At 43.8% G+C, this 23,096-nt stretch overlaps 3 protein-coding genes across 5 annotated transcripts in view; 1 reads left to right on the top strand and 2 right to left on the bottom strand.

Annotated features, from left to right (window-relative positions):
* Positions 1-4,829, top strand: part of WWC2 (WW and C2 domain containing 2) — a 170,471-nt gene extending 165,642 nt beyond the window's left edge. For all 3 annotated transcript variants that reach the window (XM_019736137.3, XM_074329862.2, XM_074329861.2), the window contains one exon: positions 1,959-4,829. In XM_019736137.3, coding sequence (XP_019591696.2) covers positions 1,959-2,025 — 67 coding nt within the window. In that variant the 3' untranslated portion in view covers positions 2,026-4,829. The remainder of the gene's footprint in view (positions 1-1,958) is intronic.
* A 1,056-nt stretch (positions 4,830-5,885) lies between these two features.
* Positions 5,886-6,647, bottom strand: CLDN22 (claudin 22). Its single transcript, XM_074329863.2, has one exon. It carries the CDS (start codon positions 6,546-6,548, stop codon positions 5,886-5,888), a length of 663 nt encoding a protein of 220 aa, XP_074185964.1. The 5' UTR covers positions 6,549-6,647.
* A 1,459-nt stretch (positions 6,648-8,106) lies between these two features.
* LOC141571054 (claudin-24) lies at positions 8,107-8,897 on the bottom strand. The gene has a single exon (XM_074329864.2). It carries the CDS (start codon positions 8,762-8,764, stop codon positions 8,114-8,116), a length of 651 nt encoding a protein of 216 aa, XP_074185965.1. The 5' UTR covers positions 8,765-8,897; the 3' UTR covers positions 8,107-8,113.
* Between the last annotated feature and the right edge of the window lie 14,199 nt (positions 8,898-23,096).

Genomic DNA, 23,096 nt, shown 5'->3' on the forward strand with positions numbered 1-23,096 from the left:
TGCTGCTGCCAAATCACTCTTTTAACTTTTGGAGAATGCTGCTCTTTGGGTTTTTAGAACTCGAGGGTGGTGAGCGGAATCTTCATGGTCTCTGAGGTGGGCATCACATCCAGCACGGAAATCATCCAACCCTCAGCTGCTGCTAAAACCCAAAATAGAGATTTATAAACACTCCTGTGTCCCTTAACGTACAAACACATGAAAATGAGTGAGATGGACCAGATAAGACAGACTGTACTGGAGGGAGGGAGGCACCTGGTCTCTGTCACCAGCCCTGGGGCGGTGAGAGCGTGGTGAGCGGTGGGGCTGGGGTGCTCTGCCCAGTGCACAGGCTCTTCTGCCCCAGCTGCGTGTTTCACCTGGAACCGAGAGCCCTGTGTTCCCTGGTCTTCAGATTTGTCAAGGGAAATTAGAAATCAGGGATTTTATGTGAAATGTCTCACATGTGGATACTGGCAATAATTCAGGCATTTAAAAAACACCATGGTAGCCAAAGGAACCCACTTGCAGGAAGTGTTCGAGTGGGAGTCCCCAGTTTTCAGTTCTGCCTTGTAGCCTTCAGTGATGTCATGACCACGTTCACTTGTCTTTTTAAATGACTTTTATCTGTTCTGGAATCGAATAAATCAACAGGATACTATACCACAAAAATAACTCTGATTTCAATTTCTGTAATTTTTTTCACTCTCCTCTCTCTTTTCCTTATTCCGTTCCACTCTAGTTCTTGCTTCTAACCCCACACTTCCTCCCCCATCTAGACTGTTAGTTTTTCTCAGAGGAGGGCTGGTGCCTCATTCTTCGCAGTAGCCAACATGACCTGCGTACACAACACACCCTCAGTAAATCTGTTGATGGGATAGTATGTACCAGGTTTTGTAGAAAAAAGACATATTGCTTTTGTCTTTGGTAACTACATGTAATGCAGGGTCTCAGCTCCCGGTCCCCGCACCAGAACGCAGGACGTGGTGAGGCCAAAAAGGAACAAGAACGGAGCCATAGATAGGGGAGTCTTACCACTATATTCTCGCTGGTGGCTCCTCGAGACACAAAAGCAAACATCTGCCAGTACCCAACGAGGGGTCTTCCTGCACCCCAGTCTCACTGGTGGCCAGGCGAGACCCAGGAAGTAGGATCAACATGATCCGCAATCCACTATCCACTTGCCTACCGCACTTGCTAGCCGCAATCCACGCCTGCTAGCGTAGCCACGGCACTTATATCAGTGGCTAATGGCTAACTAGTTACAACTGATGGCCAACTAGTCACAGCTGATGGCCATTTACTACCCAAGCCAGCACCTTTCCACATGAGGCCGAGAGCCTGGAAACTGCTCTCTGGGACTCTGTCCCCACACTATGCAATCCTAAATCCTTATTTTTCTTTAACACTCTCCTAACCGCTGAAAACCATTCAGCCCCTTTCTTTCTCAGCTTCTCCCTTTCAGGTTGTTTCTGCTTATCCCTGCTTCGGGATGCAGGACAGATTGACCTTTATGACAGTCAAGTTCCTACTCCCTTCGTTGAGGTCATGGTATCGCTCATCAAGTTGTATAATCCTAATTTTAAAGAATTTTCCCGATATCGTGTAATTTTCTATGAGGTTCCTGATAAATTTCCTAGGATTTCGGCCCTCTTGAATTCTCTTCTACCTGGTCGAGAAACACTAATACCTGTGCTGACCCCCCAATGGTTTAAAAACTGTCTAACATTGGAAATCCCAGAAGGGAGTGGACTGTCTTGCTCTGTGGGTGACGTACCGGAGCCAGAGCTACTGTTCTGCTTTTCATCCTGATGTAAAGGGCAGAGACCATCTTGATTTTACGTGGAGTTTACCTCAGGAAAAGAGCTCCTGTCCGGCCTTGTGGAGACTCCTGGAAATAGTCTTGGGACTATTTCTAATGGTGACAGGGTGTTTTCAGCATTGCATTTAAGTGGGTTTATTCCTCACCCCGCCTCTAGGGAGAAGATCGCCTACTTCACCAGAGCGAAGATAAGCATCCCGTCCCTGCCAGCCGATGACGTGTGATTACGTTGCTGAAGAAATGATTTTTTCACCTATTCATTTCTTAGGGAGAGCAAAGGACTGAACATTGGGGCCTTTTCGGGGGGTTGGGGGGCGGCGAGGTTGTACTATAACTATCAACTCTTAAAGAGCTTTTACTTCACATCAGATTTTCAACATGTTAATTTCTAAAGTACCTTGAATGTAATTCTTATAAGTTTAAAAAAGCAAAAAAATCAGATAACCAAAATGGAATGATCTGGTACACAAATGTGTAAGTGCATGTGTACTGCCAGTGGGCTTTATTTTGTAAAAATGGAATCGAGACAGTACCCAGTGTATATCCTATTGAACTGACTGTTGACAAATAACTCGGTTTAGCAGAAGGTGGTTTTTGCTTTTCCTTTGTCTTCTTGTGAGTAGACTGTGAAGAGGCAACAGCGCCATGTGACATTTTTGTACTAGAGAGCAGCTCTTTCCGTTTGAATTTGATCATGAGCATAAGCTTCAGTGCAGAGTTCCAAGTCCACCTGAAACAGGTGCTGTATTCATTTCTGTCACCTACGTTGGAACATTTTGTTTCCTTAAAACAGTTTCCTTTTTGTCCGTTTCTGTTTGTCTAAAGAAAACAAAAACGAAATGCTGAGTTCCACAACATAAGAATGCACAGGGGCAGGTCTCCTGGCGGGCTAAAGATTTTGTTATTTATGACAAGGGTAGGGAGATGAAAGGAGAAAGCCAGTTTCCCTACAGTGCACTGAAGCATTGAGCAGTGAGCAGCTGCTGCTTCTGACTTAGCCTGAATTAGGGTGAGTGTTCAAATGTGACTTTCTGGCTTGCACCACAATGTTTTGTCCTAGGTATGAGCGTGGCGTCAAGTAGAAGAACGTGTTGGCCCCTCATCTAAGGACAGATATTCTGATGGCATGGAGGGAAATACATCAGCAGTCATTTGGTGAAACCAGGAACAGAGGAAGGGCCTCTTGACTGAATCAAAGTTGCCAAAAAAAATTTTTTTAATCCTTTATTTAACAGATTTCTAACATTTACTAGCAATTACGTTGCAGCTCTCATGTAGGGGGTCCTATCCATAATTTATGATAAGGAGTTGGGAGGCAAAGAGAAGAGTGTGCCTGGGAGGTTATTAATTTCATGTACACACTAAGTCATTTGTTTAAAAGAAGCCATTCTAGATGAACAAGTTTAGAGATGTGAACTGACTAAAGCATCTTCCAGTGTAGAACTTAAACTTACCCAATCCAAGCTCTTCTTAAAAGACACAAATCCCCAGTGTCGCTCTGCCAGCATAAAGGCTTTTAAAGTAGTTTTATGCAATTTAAGTCATACTTATCACTCAGTCTGTAATACTGGCAGAGGTGAATTTTGGTTAGCTATCTTATATAGCAAACTAAGTCAGTTTCTTGTTTTTTATTTTTGTTTTGTCTTTTTTTTTTTAGAAATGCAAAAGTCATCTTAAAGGAATGGGCCCCTTTTGTATTCTATGGGCCCCAAGTTATATTCCTAAGCCTCATTAGCAAGAATTTTTATTTTCATGCAAGTAATTATACATATTTTGGAAAGCTCATTTTATCAGAATCAAAATTCAAATTAAGCAATTCCTGAGCCTAGAACTTTATTTTTTTCCTACGTGTCCCACCACTTATATACAAATGTCTTTGAAGCTATAACTGGACGTGACACTAATTTGAACAAAAACCAGCCTCGTGAATTGACTGAGCAGTCCTTCAGGGCTGCCCAGTTCATTCTATTAGATGACTAAGGAAAACTAGAAAAAGAATACCATTCATCCTTGTCAAGGTCAAATGTGAAAGACAGAAGTTTATTTAATGTAGAGTTAAATGAAGGTCAGCTGTTTTCAGCTTCTTAATTTGACCGTGAAAATGTTTGTAGAATATGTGTAGTTGTACCGTACGATTTTATTTTCTTCATTTATTTATTTACGGTCTTATTTATGTTCTGTTTAATATATAGTTCGGTTCTGGCCATTTTAAATGTTGGACATAGAAAAGCCTATATTGGAATATTTACAGCTTTATAAATCATCAGATTAGCTGTTTACTTTTTAAAATACAAAAAGTTTCAGACAAGTATAAAAGAATAAAATCTGTCTCAGGCTGGTAGTTAACAGTTGTGACCACGATGCTTTTGGTTTTATTTTACAAAATTTGCTCATTTCTAACATGAGAAACTTATTTTAATATAATCCTTTTCCACACTTTAAAAATCAGCAATTGTGTTATGTATTTATAGGCAGCTTTTAACAATCCTGTCATATTTGTACTAACCCAAATGATTCACAGTGACAAAACATTTTAATAACTTGATCACAAAACCATACAGACAATATGAATTTTAATATTATAAATGCTATTTTTAAAGGTAGAATTTATTCTGCACAGGGTAAAAAGAATGTAATATTTAGTTCTCAAGTTTGAATTATCAGTATGTTATTACAATTTTGTATATCAGAATCTAAGTGTTACAGGTACAAAAAGAATGTTGCTAGCCAGATGAACAACGTTTAGCTGAATCTCTGTAGCATGCAAATCAAATAAATTTTAAATCTTTTTTTTGCTATTACTTTATCTATATTGTATTAAATATCAAAAGCTCAGGACTGAACTAAATATTTAATCAGGTTAAATTCTGAATATGTTTCTGTTTTAATGTCTTGTTTGTAAAGGTGTGCAAATACATCACATAGATTAACTTTGGTTTCTGCACTTTTCAAGTGTTCATGGGTGGAAAAAAATTCAGTGAGTTTTTGTTTTTTTTTTAAACAAAGATACATATTGCCTAATACTTTATTTCAGTGTCGTTTATTGTTCAGTTAATTTCCCTGATTGGCTCAAACACAACAATTTACTTGAACCGTGTACCAAGCAAATATAAAAGCTTTCATGAAAAATTCCCCAAGCCAGCAGTTTGTTGTGAATACTTCTTGGTTGGATGATATGTATTGCTGATAAAAAAAAAAAAAAAAAAAAAAAATCCGGAGTATTTTCTCTGTGCAAGTAAAACGAAGGGCTCTAAAATATGAGCTCTGTCATCACACCGCCTGGATTGGCAGTGTGCTCCCTCAGTGACCCGGCCCCAGGAGGGTCTCTGCCCATAAACCCAGCCCTGATCTGCAGTGTCCCCTGTGGCTGCCCCATAGAGGGAGGGAGGCAACGTTGGCCATCTACAGCAGAGCACAGGACACAGAAGCAAAGGCACGTTTGTGTGGTAGATTTCACGTGAATCCTCCAAAACAGAAGACTGCCCTCTGCTTCTGACATAGTAAATAGGCTTGAATGAATGTGGATGACTTGTGAGAAAGTCTCCTCAGGGGCTCTGAGGTCTCTGATTAATAAGATGATGTGTCCCACATCTCACCTCTCCAGCTTTCAAAGAGCCAGCAGTTTTTTCAGTATAATCAGATGTCATACATTTTAAATAAATATGCAGCAAGACTAGTTTCATGAAATAGGTTATCTTAAACACTTGAAAGAAGGAGATGATTAGCAGTAACATTTCCAATTCCCAAAATATTCATCTCTATGAATAACACCAAAAATACATAAGTACTAATAGAATGTTTGATTTACTAGTTTTGTACAATCACTGAATCTATTTTAAAACAAAACTCATCAGTACTGAGTATGATTACTATTAAGTATTGATTGGTTTTGGTTTCACAGTAGAAGATAAAAGTGGTTTATCGTTTTAGAAAGAAATCACAATTTAAGAAGCTAATAGCCACAGGGAGAATGCATTTTAGAAAATCATAAGCATAATGGCTGGGTGACCATGTATTAGGAAATCCTACCAAATCCAGGGTTGGACGAGCATCTCCTGAGGAGTGGACACCACTGATGGCTGGCTTAGATTTTCAGGTGAGTGTTTTTCATCTCCAGGTGTTGATGGAGATACTGTGTTTCTGCCACTGCATAGTGGCCAGAAGCTAGAGGAGCTTGGGTGGAGCAGGCCGCACAGTTTAGCAGACACCCTCCTAGGAGGAGAGAAAACCCAGCAAACCAGCCGATGAAGAGCGCTTCCCCAAACTCCCACCTGGGCACGATCTCTGGAATGGTCTCATCCCAGAACTCCTGGACTGTCCTGTGGGCGACCCAAGACACTGGAACAAGGGCTGCAATGCCTGCTGTCCAGAAGAGAATTCCTCCCAGGATTAGCAGTCGTTTCTTGAGCTCTTGCTGTCTCTCTCCAATTCTCAAGCAGTCCAGCCCAAACCCAGAGAACAACAGGCCCAGAAATCCCAGCCCATTTGACAGAAACATTAAAATCCTGGAGATTCTGAGCTCGGCAGGCAGAGCCAGGAAAGAATCAAAGTCCTTGCATTGCATCCCCACTTCTTCTTGGATGACGCAGGTTTGCCAGAGTCCCATGGTCCAGTTTTCCATTTCATTTAAGTCCAGGTTGAGGTTTTTCCAAAGTGGCAGGTAGTTTGTAAGACAGGATAAAACCCATCCCAGCAAAGATAATGAAATTCCAGCCAATTGTGCCACCGTTCTAAATACTAAAGCCATTTAAAGTCCTGCAAGCTTTAGTCTAACTCCTACCTTTCGGTTGCTGGGAAAAGTGTGATGCTTATGTTATCACTTGCAGAGCTCAGAAATATTTTTTCATTGTGTATGTAGGAGGATTCTTGCCAGAGTTGCTATTGTTTGATTTTATGTTGAATAGGTTTCAGAAAAGGATAGGGAAATAATTCTGCAAACCAGTAATCCCAAGGTGTGGCCAAGATCAATTTCCTAGTAAGCAATTTGTCTCCAAACTGACAGTAAGTGGTAGTAATCCTCCTTTCATTGTTAGTGTTTAAATGGCTTTCATGTTGTTCCTGAGTTTTCTCACAAGTCAAAGAATTAAGAAGTCTAAATGCAAAAAGTTTAATAGACAGTTTCGGTTCACTTCCTACCACTTTATGTCTTACTAATTGCACCTGTCAGATTTTCATCTGTTACATGTCTCACATTCTTGGTACGTATATTGTGGTAACACTAAATGTTACCATTTTTAAAAAATAGGTTGGATAAAAGTATTTCTTAACCAAATAAATCAATCTTATCACAAATCCCTCTAGACCTTAAATCAGGCCTATTTTTTAAAAATTCTTATATATGCCTCATAACGTAAAACAATATTGAACTAAATATTAAATCTGTTTACCTATATGCCTTTCTGTCAAATTCATAATCGTGTGCATAAACACTTGAGTGTTTCTTGTTTGTTGTTGTTGTTTTTTTTTTTTGCTTTGCTTAAATATGCTTTCTATGCTGTAGACAAGTTAAGCAAAATGACTTTGTAGGTTAGGATCACCACCTCTCTATACACAATGAAAGTATACAAAAGCTTGTGATTTTTAATTAAACAAAGGAAAGTTTTTATTAAGGCAAATGAACTGTCATAACTCAATATCAAGCAAAAAATTTTTAATTGTTCATCTGTTTCAAATATAAAGTTTTTAAGGAAAAAAAAAAAGGCTTTTGAGGAAAGAGACAAGAGAGAAGATTTGCCAGTATTTTGAATCTGAGAGTATCAGGATGTACTGAATAAAAACCTTCCAGCCTCACAAACCCCTGTCACACAGGGTGCCTTGTAATTTCCTAAAGACAAACCACCTCTGATCAAAAAAGACCCAAGTTACTACTATGGAAATAGCACCTAGGGATAGACTTAACCTGTGGTTTGACCAACGTAGAATGCCTGAAAGATTTCAGTTTGCTAGTTTTTCTCTTTAGGAAACAAACTAATTAGCATTTTCAGCTACCAACAAAAACAAACAAAAGTTTCTATAAAATTAACACATGAAAGCTTAATACTGACTATATTGGATATACCACCACATTTTTATTTAAATAACTAGATCAATGCAACTTTTTTGCTCAGACCTATTCAATCTTAACATAATAATTTTCTTTTAAATATAAGACTTCCTCATCTCCCTGTTTGGAGAGGGTGGAAATCTAGGATAGAAAAATAGTTATTAAATGAGAAAATGTGAGCAGCACAGGTTTAGTTACATAACAAAGACCCCTTTCTCATGTACATTTGATGCAGAAAATAAGTCTCTCTGATCTTGTCCGAGTCACACTTAAGGACCTGCAGTTGCATTTTCCAGGCATGGACACTGTGTTTCTGCCACTGCGTAGTGGCCAGAAGCTAGAGGAGCTTGGGTGGAGCAGGCCGCACAGTTTAGCAGACACCCTCCTAGGAGGAGAGAAAACCCAGCAAACCAGCCGATGAAGAGCGCTTCCCCAAACTCCCACCTGGGCACGATCTCTGGAATGGTCTCATCCCAGAACTCCTGGACTGTCCTGTGGGCGACCCAGGACACTGGAACAAGGGTTGCGATGCCTGCTGTCCAGAAGAGAATTCCTCCCAGGATTAGCAGTCGTTTCTTGAGCTCTTGCTGTCTCTCTCCAATTCTCAAGCAGTCCAGCCCAAACCCAGAGACCAACAGGCCCAGAAATCCCAGCCCATTTGACAGAAACATTAAAATCCTGGAGATTCTGAGCTCGGCAGGCAGAGCCAGGAAAGAATCAAAGTCCTTGCATTGCATCCCCACTTCCTCTTGGATGACGCAGGTTTGCCAGAGTCCCATGGTCCAGTTTTCCATTTCATTTAAGTCCAGGTTGAGGTTTTTCCAATGTGGCAGATAAGTTGTAATAATGGATAAAACCCATCCCAGCAAAGATAATAAAAGTCCAACAAATTGCATTGCTACTCTAAAGACGAAAGCCATTGCAACAAATCTTGCGACGTGTGCCACCCCTATAGGAGCCACTGTCTTTTTTGTGGTTGACAGTAATGTGATGAGCTTGGTTCTATGCTGCCTGGAATATAAGCTTTGGTCATTAACTCCTTGGGCACTCTGAAATGCGTTTTTGTTCTTCTTGAATATAATGTTTCACATAAAGGATGAAGGACTCTGTTAAAACTATGAGTTAGGCTTTCTGATAAAGATTTGATCTGTTACCTTCCAATTTGCTTCGTAAAATTATATCCCCAATACTTGATGATTATAAGTCTAAGGATGAACAAAGAGGGCTCTATGACCCCTCACCCTAAAAGACAACAGAAATCTTTGTGCTTCAATATGGATTAATTAGATTTTAAGTGGTGATAAAAGGCCAGCTCTCCCTATAACAGGACTTCATTGTAATAGCTGAACCTGAGATTTCAGGATGCAAAGCAAGCCCTTGTAAAGAAAGGCAGACTGTTTCCCTATAATCTTCACTCTCCTCAGACTTCCTTAACCTACACGAGGGCCTGGCCCACGTTGTTGAGTGTCACAGGGACTCAGCCGAGACTTGGCAGGAAAGTTTTCTTCAGATTCCTTTGAAAGGTAGAGGGTGGTTCACTGGGTTAATTAAAATGAAAAAGACAGAGGCTTATGCCCAGAGGTACTTAGTGAGGAAGGGAGTGTGCAGGGAAGCTCTGGCTTTCACTGGGAGATTTCCTCTATCCTTGTTAAGAACTTGGGGTAAAGCATGATTTCTTAGTATCTGAAAGATGTTTTCTGTCCAGAGCTGAGCTGTCTTCACTGACACTTAAGCCACAGAGACAAAGCAGCCCCAGCATGAAGACGTGGTCTGAAAATAAGAGCCACAACAGGGCTGACCATTGAGGCTTCATCTTTGTTTGTTTGTTTGTTTGTTTGTATGTACGTAGGCCACACCTTGAGAGCATACTGCAAAGCTGGCCCCTCAGCACAGGACCTCGCAGGCCAGGACAAGCGGTCACACGCCAGGTTCCCAGAACTGCTCCAGCTGCTGCGGGGCCCAACGACTCTCCACAGGGCCCAGGGGCGTCCTGCAGCCACGGAGAGAGGCAGGCTGTGATGGGTCCCCATGGCACAGCACAGGTGGGGCCCTACCAGGGAGCCCCTGCACTGGAAGAGTCCCCTGGTGAAACAGAGCCACCACCCATCCATTCAGCAGGTGAGTCTAGTCCGGGACCAGAGAAGATCTTTTATGATGTTGCTCAATAGGAGATCAGAGAGACAGAACCCCCATCCTGATGAAGCCAGACTAAGCATTAGGGTCGGGTTAGAACAGTGCTGGCTTCAGCGTTCACCATCATTTTAAACATGGATTCTTTCTGAACTTGGACAGACTTACAGAATCCCTTAGGATACATTACTGTCCTCAGTGGACTAAAATAAGAAGTTCCTCATCACCAAGGGATAGAATACCAGGGAGCTAGAGCTTTCCTTCTGAGAGGCAGGCAGGATGGAGAAAGTTCTAGAGAACAATCATTCACAGTTATAGAGAGGTAATTCTTAATATCACATTGAACCCTTTTTTAATAGAATAGACTGCTCGGGGAGGTAAGGAGCTCTTTATCTCAAAGGTGTTTATAAAAGGCTAATGCTTACCCATCAGGGCTCTCGTGGAGGAAACTTCTGCTATGGTGGGAGTTGGACCTGAATAACCTCCAAGTGTCCTCTCAACTCATTGATTCTTCCAGCACTTAAATAAAAAATTTTTGAGCACCTACCAGGCAGTAAATGCTAAGGACACAACCACCTGCCCACCAGGAAATAAGAAAATTCAGAAAAATGAAAAGAGAGCCAGGTGAGGTGGGGAGTATTCCAGGCAGAGGAAACCCCAGGGCAACAAACCTGAGACTGGAAAGCACAAGCCCCACCCCCAACCTGGGGGCTCCCTTCTCCACATTTCAGGCCATGGATTAGCTGCCTAGACCATCCTGCTGCAGGATTTGGGGGTGGGTGGTGCGGTGGAGTGAAAGTCAACCAGAAAACAAATACTGTTGCCACCATACTGTTCAGCATACGTTATCGCTGTCTCAGGAACATTAATCTAAAAGGAGGAGGAGGAGGAGAATGGGGAGGGAGAAGGAAGAGGGGAAGAAGGAGGAGGGGAACCCTCTTAGAGCCCAAGATGTCATTTCTGATAAGCCAAAGATTTGGGTGATCAACCATCCTAGTTTGCCCAAAGCCACACATTCTAGGAAACTGCTCAGCCCAGGACAAGGGTTGATAACTGTCCCCAAATAAGCCATCCCCAAATTGAGTCACTTTAACAATCATGTATGTTGCTTATGAATCTGCGGTTTGGGTGACGCTCAGTGGGGACAAGTCATCGCTGCTCCCAGTGGTGTCGGCTGAGGCTGAATCACCTTGGATGACCCAGTCTCGGAAGCCACACCCCATCACTTCTGCCATTGCCTCACAAAGGCCTGCCCCATTCAAGGAGAGAGAACATGGGCTCCATCTTTCGATGGGAGAATTGCAAGGTTCTAGAAGAGCTTGTGGGACTGTGGGAAATACCTTTGTGATCATTTTTGGACAATAAATCTGTGATGAAAAGTAAATCATCTTGACTTGTAATGAAGCTGTTGACCAAATCTAGATTCTAGGACATGCCTGGGAAGCATTGCATAGAAAAGATGGTCCTTTTTTTTTTAATCTCCTCGGTTTTATAATTTTATGCTCTAGATTAAATCTATGGTCACAACCAAACTCTCTGGGTTATGCAGACTTTGAGAGGTTTGGCACAAACTCCTGCCACTGCCAGCCTGAGCAGTTTACCTCAGTTGCTTGTCTGGCTGTTTCTGCTAGTCCGAGGCTGCCATCAGAGAAAGGTGTCTCTAGGGGGGCTCACTGATTCAGCCTCATGTTATCAGGTGTGTGAGGGTGGAGAGTTTCTGGACCCCTAGTTATCTGAGGCCCCAGGTGAGATTTTATTCCAAGCCTTAAAAGGACCAGTGCTTGGAAAATAGTGCAAGATCTCAGTTCTGGATAGTGAGACCGATGGAACTAAGAGACAGAATAAAGTGTGATGATAATGGCCAGTATTTATTGAGCACTTACTGCTTGTTAGGCGTTAGGATAAGGGCTTTATCTGTAGGATCTTACTCATCCTCACAACAAACTTGGAACGTAGGTGCTATTATTACCTCCATTTGACAGATAAGGAATCAGAGACTAAAATAAGCCAATTAGCTTGCCATCCACAGAGCAGAGAAGTAAACCCGAGCCTATAGAATACCCAAGTCCAGACCTTAATCATTTCCTGCTGTAAAAAGCCATCTTTGGCCATTGTCACCATCGCCTCTCCATTTTGCCTGGAAGCTTTACCTGCTAACCCTCAGCTTTCATCGAGTACAGTGCTTCCTCCTTGGACCAGAGTCAGCCGCTGAATACATCCGACAGCAGTGAGGGCTGGAGCCAAGAGAGCTTACGCTGGCTTTGGGGCTGTAAAATTAGACACTGTGACAGCAAAGGGGCTTTAAGGGGAGGAATATGGGAATGTCCATCCAGGACACAACCTCCACCCGCTACACAAATAGAAATGAAAAGCCCTCTATCTCGGGATTAGCTGGGTTCTTTCCTTTGTAAATCCTTTCTAAATGTTAACCTGGGCTCACAGCCCTCGTGGTAGGCTAATTTCCAGTGAGCAAATGGGAACATCATTGCAAAGATGTGACAGCGCTGGCACCTACTCTTGCAGGAGGTGAGTGTCTAGAGATCCCAAAGGCTCCCCCAACACTCAGACTCCACAGCAGCTTCATTTCCCAGAGAGCTGAGGCCTGGAGACCTGACACACCTGTTTAGGTCCAGTGTAAAGACTAAGACCTGGCCTCCAGGCTCAGATTCTGGCTCTTTACACGCTCCCCCACTGCTGCGTTCTGGCAGAAATCCACAGCCCCAGCTGGGGCCCCAGTCTTCAGAGTATTTGTCTTTTCTCTGGGAGAGAGACCAGACTCCCTGCACATATTAACTGATGAACACTTGTGATGCTCTGAAAACTGCACTAGAAGCCGGGGAGGGGCATAGTGAGGTGGGCGGGCATGACCCCAAGTGGAGGCAACAGGAGCAGAGGCAGAGCTATGGATGGTAGGTAGCCCTTCTTTCCAGATCCTGGTGAATAGCCAGAAGGATGAAGTGGACAGGGGGTGACAGGAGGTAGCACTAGAAAAATGGGCTGGGGTCACAGTCATTAGTTACTCAACAAATATTTATTGAGCAGCTACTATGTGTTTGGCACTGTGCTAGGTCCAAGGGTTAGAGGGATGACTAAGAAATGCACACGTCCTTGCCCTTCAGGTAGGGAGACTGACAATAAACAAGTGGAAAGGAAAGAACAAGGTGATCCCAGACTCTGATAAGATTCACGCAGGATGGTCTAAGTCTCTCTGAAAAAGTAGCATGCGAGCCAAGGACTAACCAACAAGAAAGTCACCCAAAGACCTGGGGAACCATTCCAGACAGAGGGACCATGAGTATAAGCCAGATGGGACATTCTTGACCTATTTCAGGAACCAAGCAAAGGACAGTGTGGTGGCAAACCTGTGAGCAAGGTGAAGTGGGGATCAGGTGAGGCCAGGAAGGTGCAGGACGGGTGATGCCACATGCAGGCCAGGCGGGTGCGGACAGGGGCTGAGGTTTCAGTGTCATTGCTGCAGCCTGGAGCACTGACGTGATCTAATGTCTGTTTTTCAATCAACTCCTTCGGCTGCCGGAAGGAATGGGTAGGGCAGGGGTTCTTGCAGTGGAGAGGGTGTTGCTCAGTCTGAGGATGGATTTGTGGAGATGGCGAGAAATGAAAGAATGTGTTCTCTGCAGACTGAGTAGGCGGGACCTGCTGATGACCTCTGTGGGGGATGAGGAGCAGACAGTGACACGGGATGAGGAGTAGATGGCGACACTGAGGAGCTTGGTTTTCGCCTCTGGGTGACTAGTGGCAACATGTACTGAAATGGGAAAGACCCGAGGAGAGAAAAGGATGAGAAGAATCAAGAGTTCTTTGGGTCGTGTTACATTCGAGACCTTATCAGTCATCCACAGAGGGAGGAGAGTAGGTGGCTGGACGGAAGCATCTGATGCTCAGACCCGCGAGCTGGAAGCCTACATTGGGAGTCATTAGCCTGCAGTGGTATTTAAGGCGCAGACAAGACGTCATCACTAAGGGATTATGAGGGAAGAGGAGACAGCAAACAACGAAACTCTGAGGAGTGCCAGCATCTTGGAGAGGGGTAGAGGAGGGTGAGTCCCACAGGTGACCGCGAAGCACTTCTGGAAAATCAGACATGGGGTACAGGAGCCAGGAAAGTCATGTCTGGTGGCGTGACCAACTTGCCTGGTGCTGCTGAGAGGCGGAGAACAAAGAGCACAGCAATGATTCTGAGAGGCTGAGGCCTGAGCTCGTACTTTCCGTGTGAGAATGAGCAATGTCCTACAAGGAAGGGGAAGCTACAAAATGATTGGAAGCAAGAGCTTGACATTATCAGGTTTGAGTTAAGGATGAGCTAGAGACCAGTTAGAAGGTTCTTCAGTAGTGAAAGCAGAGCCGGGAGACCTAATCTAGGGCAGGAGCCATGAAAACAGGGAGTCAGGAAGAGCTCGTGAAGGTGGAATTGCCAGAACCTAGTGACCTGTAAGAGCGAGAGGAAGAGATTGCAGTATTAATGCATGGAAGGGGACAGCCTTAACCAAGACGAGAACTAGAGGTGCAGCAGGTGGGGACAGGTGGGAAGGTGGGGAGGGGCAGAATTGAGCTCCATCCTGAACGTGTGGAGTTCCAGCTGCCTGTGGTCCACCCCTGTGGCTTCATGGGTCTCAAGAGCAGGGGAGAAGCTGCAGCTGGAGGAGAAGTTTGGAGAGAGATCCATGAACAATAAGTGAAGCCCTGGGCTGGGATGAGTTTACTCACAGAGAAGATGAAAAGCAAGAGACGCAGAGGGCCAAGGAGCAGCGGGCCAGTAACTTCTGCTCACAGCCGTTTGGATTCTGCGGCTGACTTTCCCAACACCCAAGGGTAGATTCCTTCTGACAAGTCCCTGGGTTCACTCAGGAAGGTTTGGGGCTCCATATGATTGCATGTCAATCCTCCAACCTTAGGGAGCTCTGGACTTTGTTGATTGAGGGGTTGGGGTCCTGCATCCCAGAATGGCTGCAATGTCAGCCTAAGGACTCTGGGAACCAGTCAGCCCAGCAGGGAGATGGGGAATGACTTTCGGGGAACAAAAGGTAAAATTTGAGTTTGCATCGCTGCCTGTGTCCAGCTTGCCTGGGGCCGTTAGATCTGCACCACCATGTTGCACAACTTCCAGGAGGGTCATTTACATAGAATGCAATGGAAATGCCACTCACTAGAATTGAGCCGCCCAGCAGACCTGTCAATTCTGTTCCTTCTCTTTAAACAAGAGGTAGACTCTACAAAACTCAAAAAGTTCTCAGTCACTCAGTTAACAAGTGTTTGTTGAGCATCTACTGCCAGCCACAGGTCATGGTCGCTGCCCTCAGGGAGCTTGGAGTCTCAGAGATTTGGCCTGGAAATACACATTCAACGCCTGCATGGAAAAGCATCTATGGAAAAGCAACCAAATAAGTTAAGTACCTACAAGCACCTGGGCTTCTGGGAATCGTGACCCCTAGTGTGTCAGGGTCACTACACTCAGACACACACCAGTAAGAAGTGGGAAATCAGCACCCCTGAGGCCGTGGAGGAGAGCCCAGGCAGGCTTCGGGGAGCTGGGTTGGGGAAAACTCTGCTATGATCATGCCTGACCCCTCAAATCTCAACAAACATGCAGCACGGTAGAGGAGCTCAGGTCACATGCTTACAGACCTATTCAGAGCAGTGAGTCTTCCTGGGGACCCATCTTAGCAGCCACCTGTGTCCCAGAGACCTTCGAGCCAGCCTGGGGCACTGGAGGGACTGATAGTTCCAACTCAAAGCCAGGCAGGCACTGCCCGGCCCCAGGTGGCTGAGGCCCCTTGGGCCTCTCCACCAAAGTGCACCTGCTGCTGTCAGGTACGCCTGTCTCCCCAAACACAAAGCTCTTTGTTCTCTCAACAGGTTGTTCCATTCCAGTTTCCCCAAAAACAGTGTGTGAATGGCCTGGTGGGAGATTTCTCTCCTAAATCCCCTTGCAAAGGAAATCCTTGTAACCCAGTGATATTTTTTGTCATGGCCTTTTCTTTCATAAACTTGTTATCTGTTAATACACCTGCTCCCTGCTCAAGGGCCACCTGCTACAAAGGAGGGGGTATGTGGCCACAGCTCCACCCCGTCGTGGGGCCTAGCAAAATAAAGCTGTGCCAGGCAGTTTCCACAGGGGACCCTGCTTCACCCAGTCAATATAAAGGACCTTTGAAAACCCCACTTACTACTCCTAAAAATGGTCTCATTTCAGAATCATGACATGGATTTTTCCTGCCAAGAGGATGAGACTTTTCCATTAATCAAAAATTATTTAAGGGAAATGGAAGAGCTCGAGCTCGGGAACCAGAAAGACCTGGGTTCAAACTGCCTCTGCTGCTTACACTTATGCGACCGGAGACAACTTCCTTCTCTTCTCGGCGCCCCAGTCTCCTAACCGGGAAAATAGTAATAACAGGAACAACATGCCAGCATGCACAAGGGACCGGGAGGAGTAGGGATAATGACTGAAATCTCAGTGCACATCAGAGGCTTTCAATAAACGTTGCTATTTTTATTTTGTGTTTTGTCTTTCAAATGCACCTGCGGAGGGTGACATAAAACTGCGTTTCTTCTGTGCTGGGTTATCAGTCATTGTACGCTGGCCAATACAGGTGCCTTTCCCAAAGTCTTTATACAACGGATCCTTCTGAACTTGGGGTGAGTGCCAGTGGAAAAGGCTTGGTAGGCGGGCTTGGCTCGGCTTGCCTGCGCCTGAAACCCATTTTTTCTCCTCAGACACAAGTGAATGGTTCTCTCACCAGCTGGCCCCTCTCTCACACTGGGCCACCGGTGGCAGTTTTGTGTGACTGTCTCACTTGCCTGCAGATTAAGGGGATCAGATACCTGGGTCATCAGCTGTGGTTCCTGTGGCCACCAGCCCACCTGCTTGACCTGTGGCTGAGACTGGGAGGCTGGATCCAGAGTCCGTGTTTCTTGCCAAGTTTCTCTGGGATCCTGCTTTGGGAGAAGGGCTGTAGATATTATCAGCACAGAGATTTCCATCAACCTTCGCAGGAAGGAAAATTTTATATTTACGAGGAGAAAAATTGATGAAAGAGATGGTAAACGTGAAATACTTTGCATCTGCCCCAAATCTTTTCATCCACCCACCCACCCATCCATCCATCCAAACATCGTATCCTTCATCCATCCATCCTTTCATCATCCATTTACCCATTCATTCCTACCCTGTGCGTGCCTGAGCTGAGTGCCTGTAATGGGCATGTCAAGTGCACAAGGCACAGGGCAGCAGAGATGGAGAGAGGGATCCTCATTGTCTAGTAGCTCACAGACCATTCAGAAGATGGACAAGCAACGAGGCAATTAAATGCAGTGTGATGCGGACGGAGCAAGGGGAAGACAGAGAGAGAGAGTTGAGGGACGGCTTGCGGAAGGGAGATTGAACATTTGCTGTGAGTCCCCCGCTGAGGCTGCACAGTCAGGGAGGATTCCTGCAATGGGAGATGTTTCATGTCCACGCAAAGCACAGTGGGAGCCAACAGAGCAGAGAGCAGGAACAGGCAGTGCAAGCAGAAGGAACAGAATGTGCGAGGCCCAGAGGTCACAGCAGATTCCCAGGCTAGAGAGGCTGGTGGCAGCCACCAGGGAGAGCTGGGCTCAGAATGTCTTAATCTTTTTTGAGCCGTTGATCCTTTGTGCAGCTGCAAGAAGCCTATAGATTCCTTTTCAGAATAATGTTTTTAAATGCATAAAATAAAATAAATTAAAAACTACATAGGCTGACAAAGGAAGCCAATTACATTGAAATAGTTATCAAAATATGTTTTTGAATAGTAATAGATGTGTTTCTTTATTAACACATTAAATAACAAGCTCTGGCAGAGAGACTTCTAATACCGTAGTTTCCAAATGGTGACAAGTGTAACGATTTCAGCATGTCTGCAACAACCACAGTGTGATATGAAAATATCTGTGCTTTCCTTTGGTGTCAAACCACAGGCACTATTAAACCACTATGGTTTATTGCCCACACTCATAATGAAAGGAAATGCTAAATTCCACGTGGAAGTTAGTGGAAAATGTAATTTGTCCCCATTTCCCATTTCCAAGGACCCTCTTCTTGAAGTTCACGGACTCCAAGTGTCACAACACCTGGCCCAGCTCAGTGCCTCCTGCCCACCACTCTCAATTCTGACGCATTGTCTTTCTCTCCTCACTAGAACGTGAGCTCCCTCTGGGCAGGGGTCCGTCTGTCTCTTCAGCTCTATCCTCAGAGCCTGTTAGGGGTAAGTCTCTGCATATGTTAAGTGCTCTGTAAATGTTTGCTGAATGAATGAATGACTCATGCCACACTAAGGATTTTCAGCTTTGGAAAGGGATTTGGGGGTGGGGGTGTGAAGAGGCATGAAGAGATTTATTTGTGGATTTCAGAATGTAGAAAATAAAGTCTCCAAGGTGTTACCGTATCTGCTCCATCTGTTCTGATCCAGATGAGGAGCAAAGATGGATGCAGAGTGACTGCTTCTTTTGAAGTTTGTGTGATGACCTTGCTGTCCCTGTCATCCACTCAGCTGACACGGAGAACGGACCAGATGAAAGTCATTATGGGAAGCCCTCTGCCTCACACAAAGATGGATACATTCAGTCCCCTAGAGTTTGGAGTATGGTCCACAGGCAATATTTCATATTCAAGAATTGACTTGTTAATTAATCAAATGCATATGTAATGTGAGCTATGAGTGCTCTGGGCAGTTGGATCTGGCCCCTCCTTAACAGAAGGTATACAGTCTTATAGGGAAGAAAAGACATCCTCCTAATAACTAACATACAAGGTAAAGATGGGGAGTGCCATAGGCCAGCTACAGATGAAAGGAGAAGTATCATAGGGGAGAGAGGGCCAGCCATGGAAAAGAAAGATATAGGTTGATTTGGGAAAACACCATTAAGAAAATGCCAAAAAAAAAAAAAGAAGAAAAAAAAAAAAGAAAGAAAATGCCATTTGAGCTTAGCTCAGGAAGTTGGGCAGAATTGAATAAAATTAATTTTAAATGGTTTATTCCTTTCCAGTAGAGAGTGATTCCGGATTGAAATTCTTTGCCTTAGTCCTTGATATTTTCTTATTAAAAGTCCAGCTCAAACTATCAGACACTGTGAATAAACCGTCCCTAGCTGAATTTTATTTATTCCGTGTGTCTTCAGCATTTGATTGGACTGTTAAAGCAATCATGACCCCTTGCATTATTCGAAATTTATTTCTGTGAAGGTTTCAAGGTTCCATAATCCTTACTGTTTGAAGTTTTCAAACAGTTCCATAATCCTTATAAGAAGGAAAAGGTAAATATATTTTATTTCACTTGTGGAATTCATGCAACTCCTACTTCACGCTAATAACAAAGGAGAAAATCATGTCGAGGGTGGGGCTAGGGGTGGGGGTGGAGGTGAGGGTGTGGGGGGAGCTTCTTGGCAAATTTGAAGACCTGCTGTGGAAAAACAAAAGGAAATCAAAGTAGGAGTACATCTTAACAACCAGGGATGTAATTTAATGTCAAAAAAATATTAGAAAATATGAGATATAGTGTTAATATGTCACTAATTTGAAGCTCAAAAGAACCAGAAAATAATGGACTTTGAATTATAAGGATATGTGTTAAAGCAGTGTTTCTTAAACTTGAGGAATTTATAGGGAAATAAGTTTTTGGTCCTCTCTCAGAATTTGCTCGTGAACCGCAGTTTGAGAAAACAATAATTTAGGAAACTTAGTCTTTTTATGAAAATATCTAATGTAAATTACCATTGTAAGTTTTCTCTTTATAATTGCTAATTTAAAAAAAATTATCACTATGACAAAAATACAAAATTAAAAGCTAGCAGATTTTGAGGCATCTATGATTTTCAGTTTGAGGCACTTTATATTCTAAAAAAATATGGTTAAATAAATAGGATATCTGGTTGCCTGAGAAAGAATAGTTGCTATTGTCTTTATTTGATATACTAAAAATTAAATTTTAATTATAAGCAGTTAAAACCTATGGTAGAGACAAAATAGTAGAATCAAGGATTTTATTTTCACTTATTAATTTAATTTATATCCCACCTAATCTACTTTTCTAAAAAAAAATCTGAAGTTGTCTAAGACAATTATAAATTGCAGAACAACACTTGCAAAAATTTTTAGTTTTTATTGATTTACCTCTTCCACAGAGTATTGCAACTTAAAATTTTGAAGATCACATTGAAAGATTGCTTTATGCAACCATTTTTAATATTAAAGACATAGTAAGTAAACTCTTTGTTTCAGTGAAGACTAATGTGCGGTCTGTTTAAATTATTAAATGAAAAAGTTATTGTTAATGTATTTATTGTCATTGCAGAAGGTTAAAATGGTCATGGATGGGAAAGAATATTCGCTGTGACCAGCCCATTCTGTGTACTCTGACAAGTGGCCTGTTTCTCTGTCTGCCTTCGCTGCTGACAGGATGCTTGAGGAAGTCCTTGAAGGCAATACCATATTCTATGTTTTTCTGGAAGTTTATTCTACTCACAGCACATTTGATTCTTCTGAGATCATTTTGCCACGGCCACTCAAAACATAGAATATGGTTGGGCCACCTCCCCTGGCGCAACAATGCCCATGCCCTCTCTTCTCTGCCAACTAAATTTCTGAGAGCTTTGGTTTGGACCACCCCAGGTATTCTCCTTCTTGTTCTGAGACCGAGCTCTCAGCACAGTTCTCAGCTCTAATCATTTTTTTGTTTGGTTGGTTGATTGGTTAGTTGGTTTTTGTTTTCCTTGCAGTTGCTTCAGATTTGAATTTCTGCACCCACCCCAACGCAAGGAACCCTGCCCCACCCTGCCCCCAGTGTAGTGTCTAGAATTTGTGGTTGCTCATTCGTGTTTGTGAATTAAACTGAATGAAGTGTGGCAATGAGAGTATTCAGGGACCTAAAGTGGATTGTTATACATGTGTGATGGTTGGAAGGTCTTTGTAGATCAACATAAAAGAAAAGGAAATCTGCTTCCGCACAACACAGTTTTAATCGATAATTTTTGTTTATTTTTTTATTTTCTGGCCTCATTATATAAAGGGATTCTGAGGTTGCTAGAACAAAGACTAGAGCCTGAAATATGTTTGGAAGAAACGACTCTAGTTTTACCAAAGCTGCAGGACAACCGCCGGGTCCCGGAGCCCTTGCCTTGCTCCTGTACTCGGGAGTCAGTCTCACTCGTCTCCAGCTTCCCAACTGACAAGAACCCAAAGGTTCTCTTGTCCTGGCTATCGCGTAAATTTCTGGTCCAACCTTGGGTTGCTGTAAATACCCAGTTAGTTAATTCATCCTTTCATCATCACGTATATTCATTCATCCATCTATTCTTTCAACAGGTTGAGTCATACCCCAGGCACTGTATGGGGCAGAAAAGAGATGGGTCAAACATGGTCACAGCCAGTCAAACACAGCCCAGTGTGACCAGTATAAGAAAGAGGAAAGGACAGGATGCCGTGGGAGCACGGAGAGCAGGTCCTTACCCAGATGGGAGGTCCTGGAACAGATTATATCTAAACGATATGCATGAGCAAGAGCAGTGAGATGGAGGAAGACATCGAGGCAGAGGAAACTGCAGGTCTGGAGTCTGGGCAGCAAGGAACCCCACAGTGTATGGTTGCCTCTCCCATCAGGATCACCTTGGCCAACCTCAAAAATCTCCACAGTCAGGAATGTGCCCAGAACGGAGGCGGCCTCCTGTGAGGAGCCTCCCAACTGAGCGCCATCTGGGTTAAATTGTTCCTCTGTCTGTGGGGGGCTCAGTCAGCTGCATTGGCTCCAGGTGGGTGGAAGATTGTTATTCTCCCCAGCTGGAGGGGAGGTGTTGGATGCATTAGGGCCTGGGCCTCAGCACACATACAGGGTGAATTTCCTCTTTTTGCGCATGGGGAGATGCATAGTCGAGCTCCTAGTCTCCGTGTGGTTCCCCAGAGCACCCCTCCAAGATGCACAGAACTCCATTTTAATCCATACTTTCATGAAAACCAAACTCGTCACATTAACCCCAACCACCTTCTGGGAAGGTAGGTAAGGAGGGTCTCTTACGGGTGAGTTTGTAGGTCCAGGCTAATAGCCAAGAATTCTTAGATTCTGCCCTCAGGGACAAAACAAGTGGAGTCTGCATTCATGGAGTCACTGTGAGATTCACACATATGGTTCCTTAGAAGTCACTTAGGTTATAGGAAAGGACAGCGGGCACTGGCAGGGCTGCCTCCTGAGTGACCCCTTTCTTTCATCCCTGGGTGCAGCTTGCTGCATTCTTTCACGCTAGGATCCCACACAGACCTGTGGACATCTGGCCCCATGCCAAGCTGATGAATTTCAAACCCCCAGCAATGACAGAAATGTCACTTAAAACAACCTCCCCTCTATTAAGCGAGCACAATTTTATTTTTTTTTTAAAGAATAAAGTACAATGCTGGCAGGACTTTAAGGAAATAAGCACATTCAAACACTGCTGGGGGCTCTTTGTAGTGGTTCTCTTTCTTGAGAAGAATTGGACAATATGTAACAAGAGCTACAGAACTCTCTGACCCGGTAATTCCACTTTGGGGACTATGCTATAGGAAAATAATTCCAAAGGAGAAAAACTTAATATGTACAAATACATACACAGCAGCAGCAATTTAATACAGACTAAAACTAAAACCACCCAGATACACAACAACAATAGGGGGAAACGACGAAACAAATTATGCAGGGACATGAAATACTCTATAGCCATTAACAAGCCCAAGTACATGAACCATATCAGTGCATCCAGGTCTGAATATTTAAGTAATGATAGAATGTAAAAGCCGCACGTGCATTCTGAATGTAACCATACTGTTTTTTGAGTGGGTAAGTATTCTACGAACAAAACATCACAAGATAACCAAAAACTAAATAAGAAATAAGGCTGCCGTTTGCCAAACCGCTTGGTCTCTGACTGGCACATCATACTTGCACACCTGCCTCATGCAGAATAAGTGTGTCTCTTTTCTCAGAGCACTGCCGGCCAGCCAGCCCAATGCCAGGGGCCACTTGTCTCCTTTCCGCTTCACGTGGTTGGTGCCCAGCAGGAACTGAGAAGAGGGAGGCAGGAAATGTTCAGTTTGATTTAAAATGGCCCCTCCCCCTT

Source organism: Rhinolophus sinicus, chromosome 16, assembly GCF_057876585.1.
Source record: "Rhinolophus sinicus isolate RSI-liver-muscle chromosome 16, RSI-T2T, whole genome shotgun sequence".
NCBI classification, from domain to species: Eukaryota; Metazoa; Chordata; class Mammalia; order Chiroptera; family Rhinolophidae; genus Rhinolophus; species Rhinolophus sinicus.

Bases quoted from the DNA above. Each gene is read 5' to 3' on its own strand.
- LOC141571054 (XM_074329864.2), bottom strand. From the start codon at position 8,764: ATGGCTTTCGTCTTTAGAGTAGCAATGCAATTTGTTGGACTTTTATTA.
- CLDN22 (XM_074329863.2), bottom strand. From the start codon at position 6,548: ATGGCTTTAGTATTTAGAACGGTGGCACAATTGGCTGGAATTTCATTA.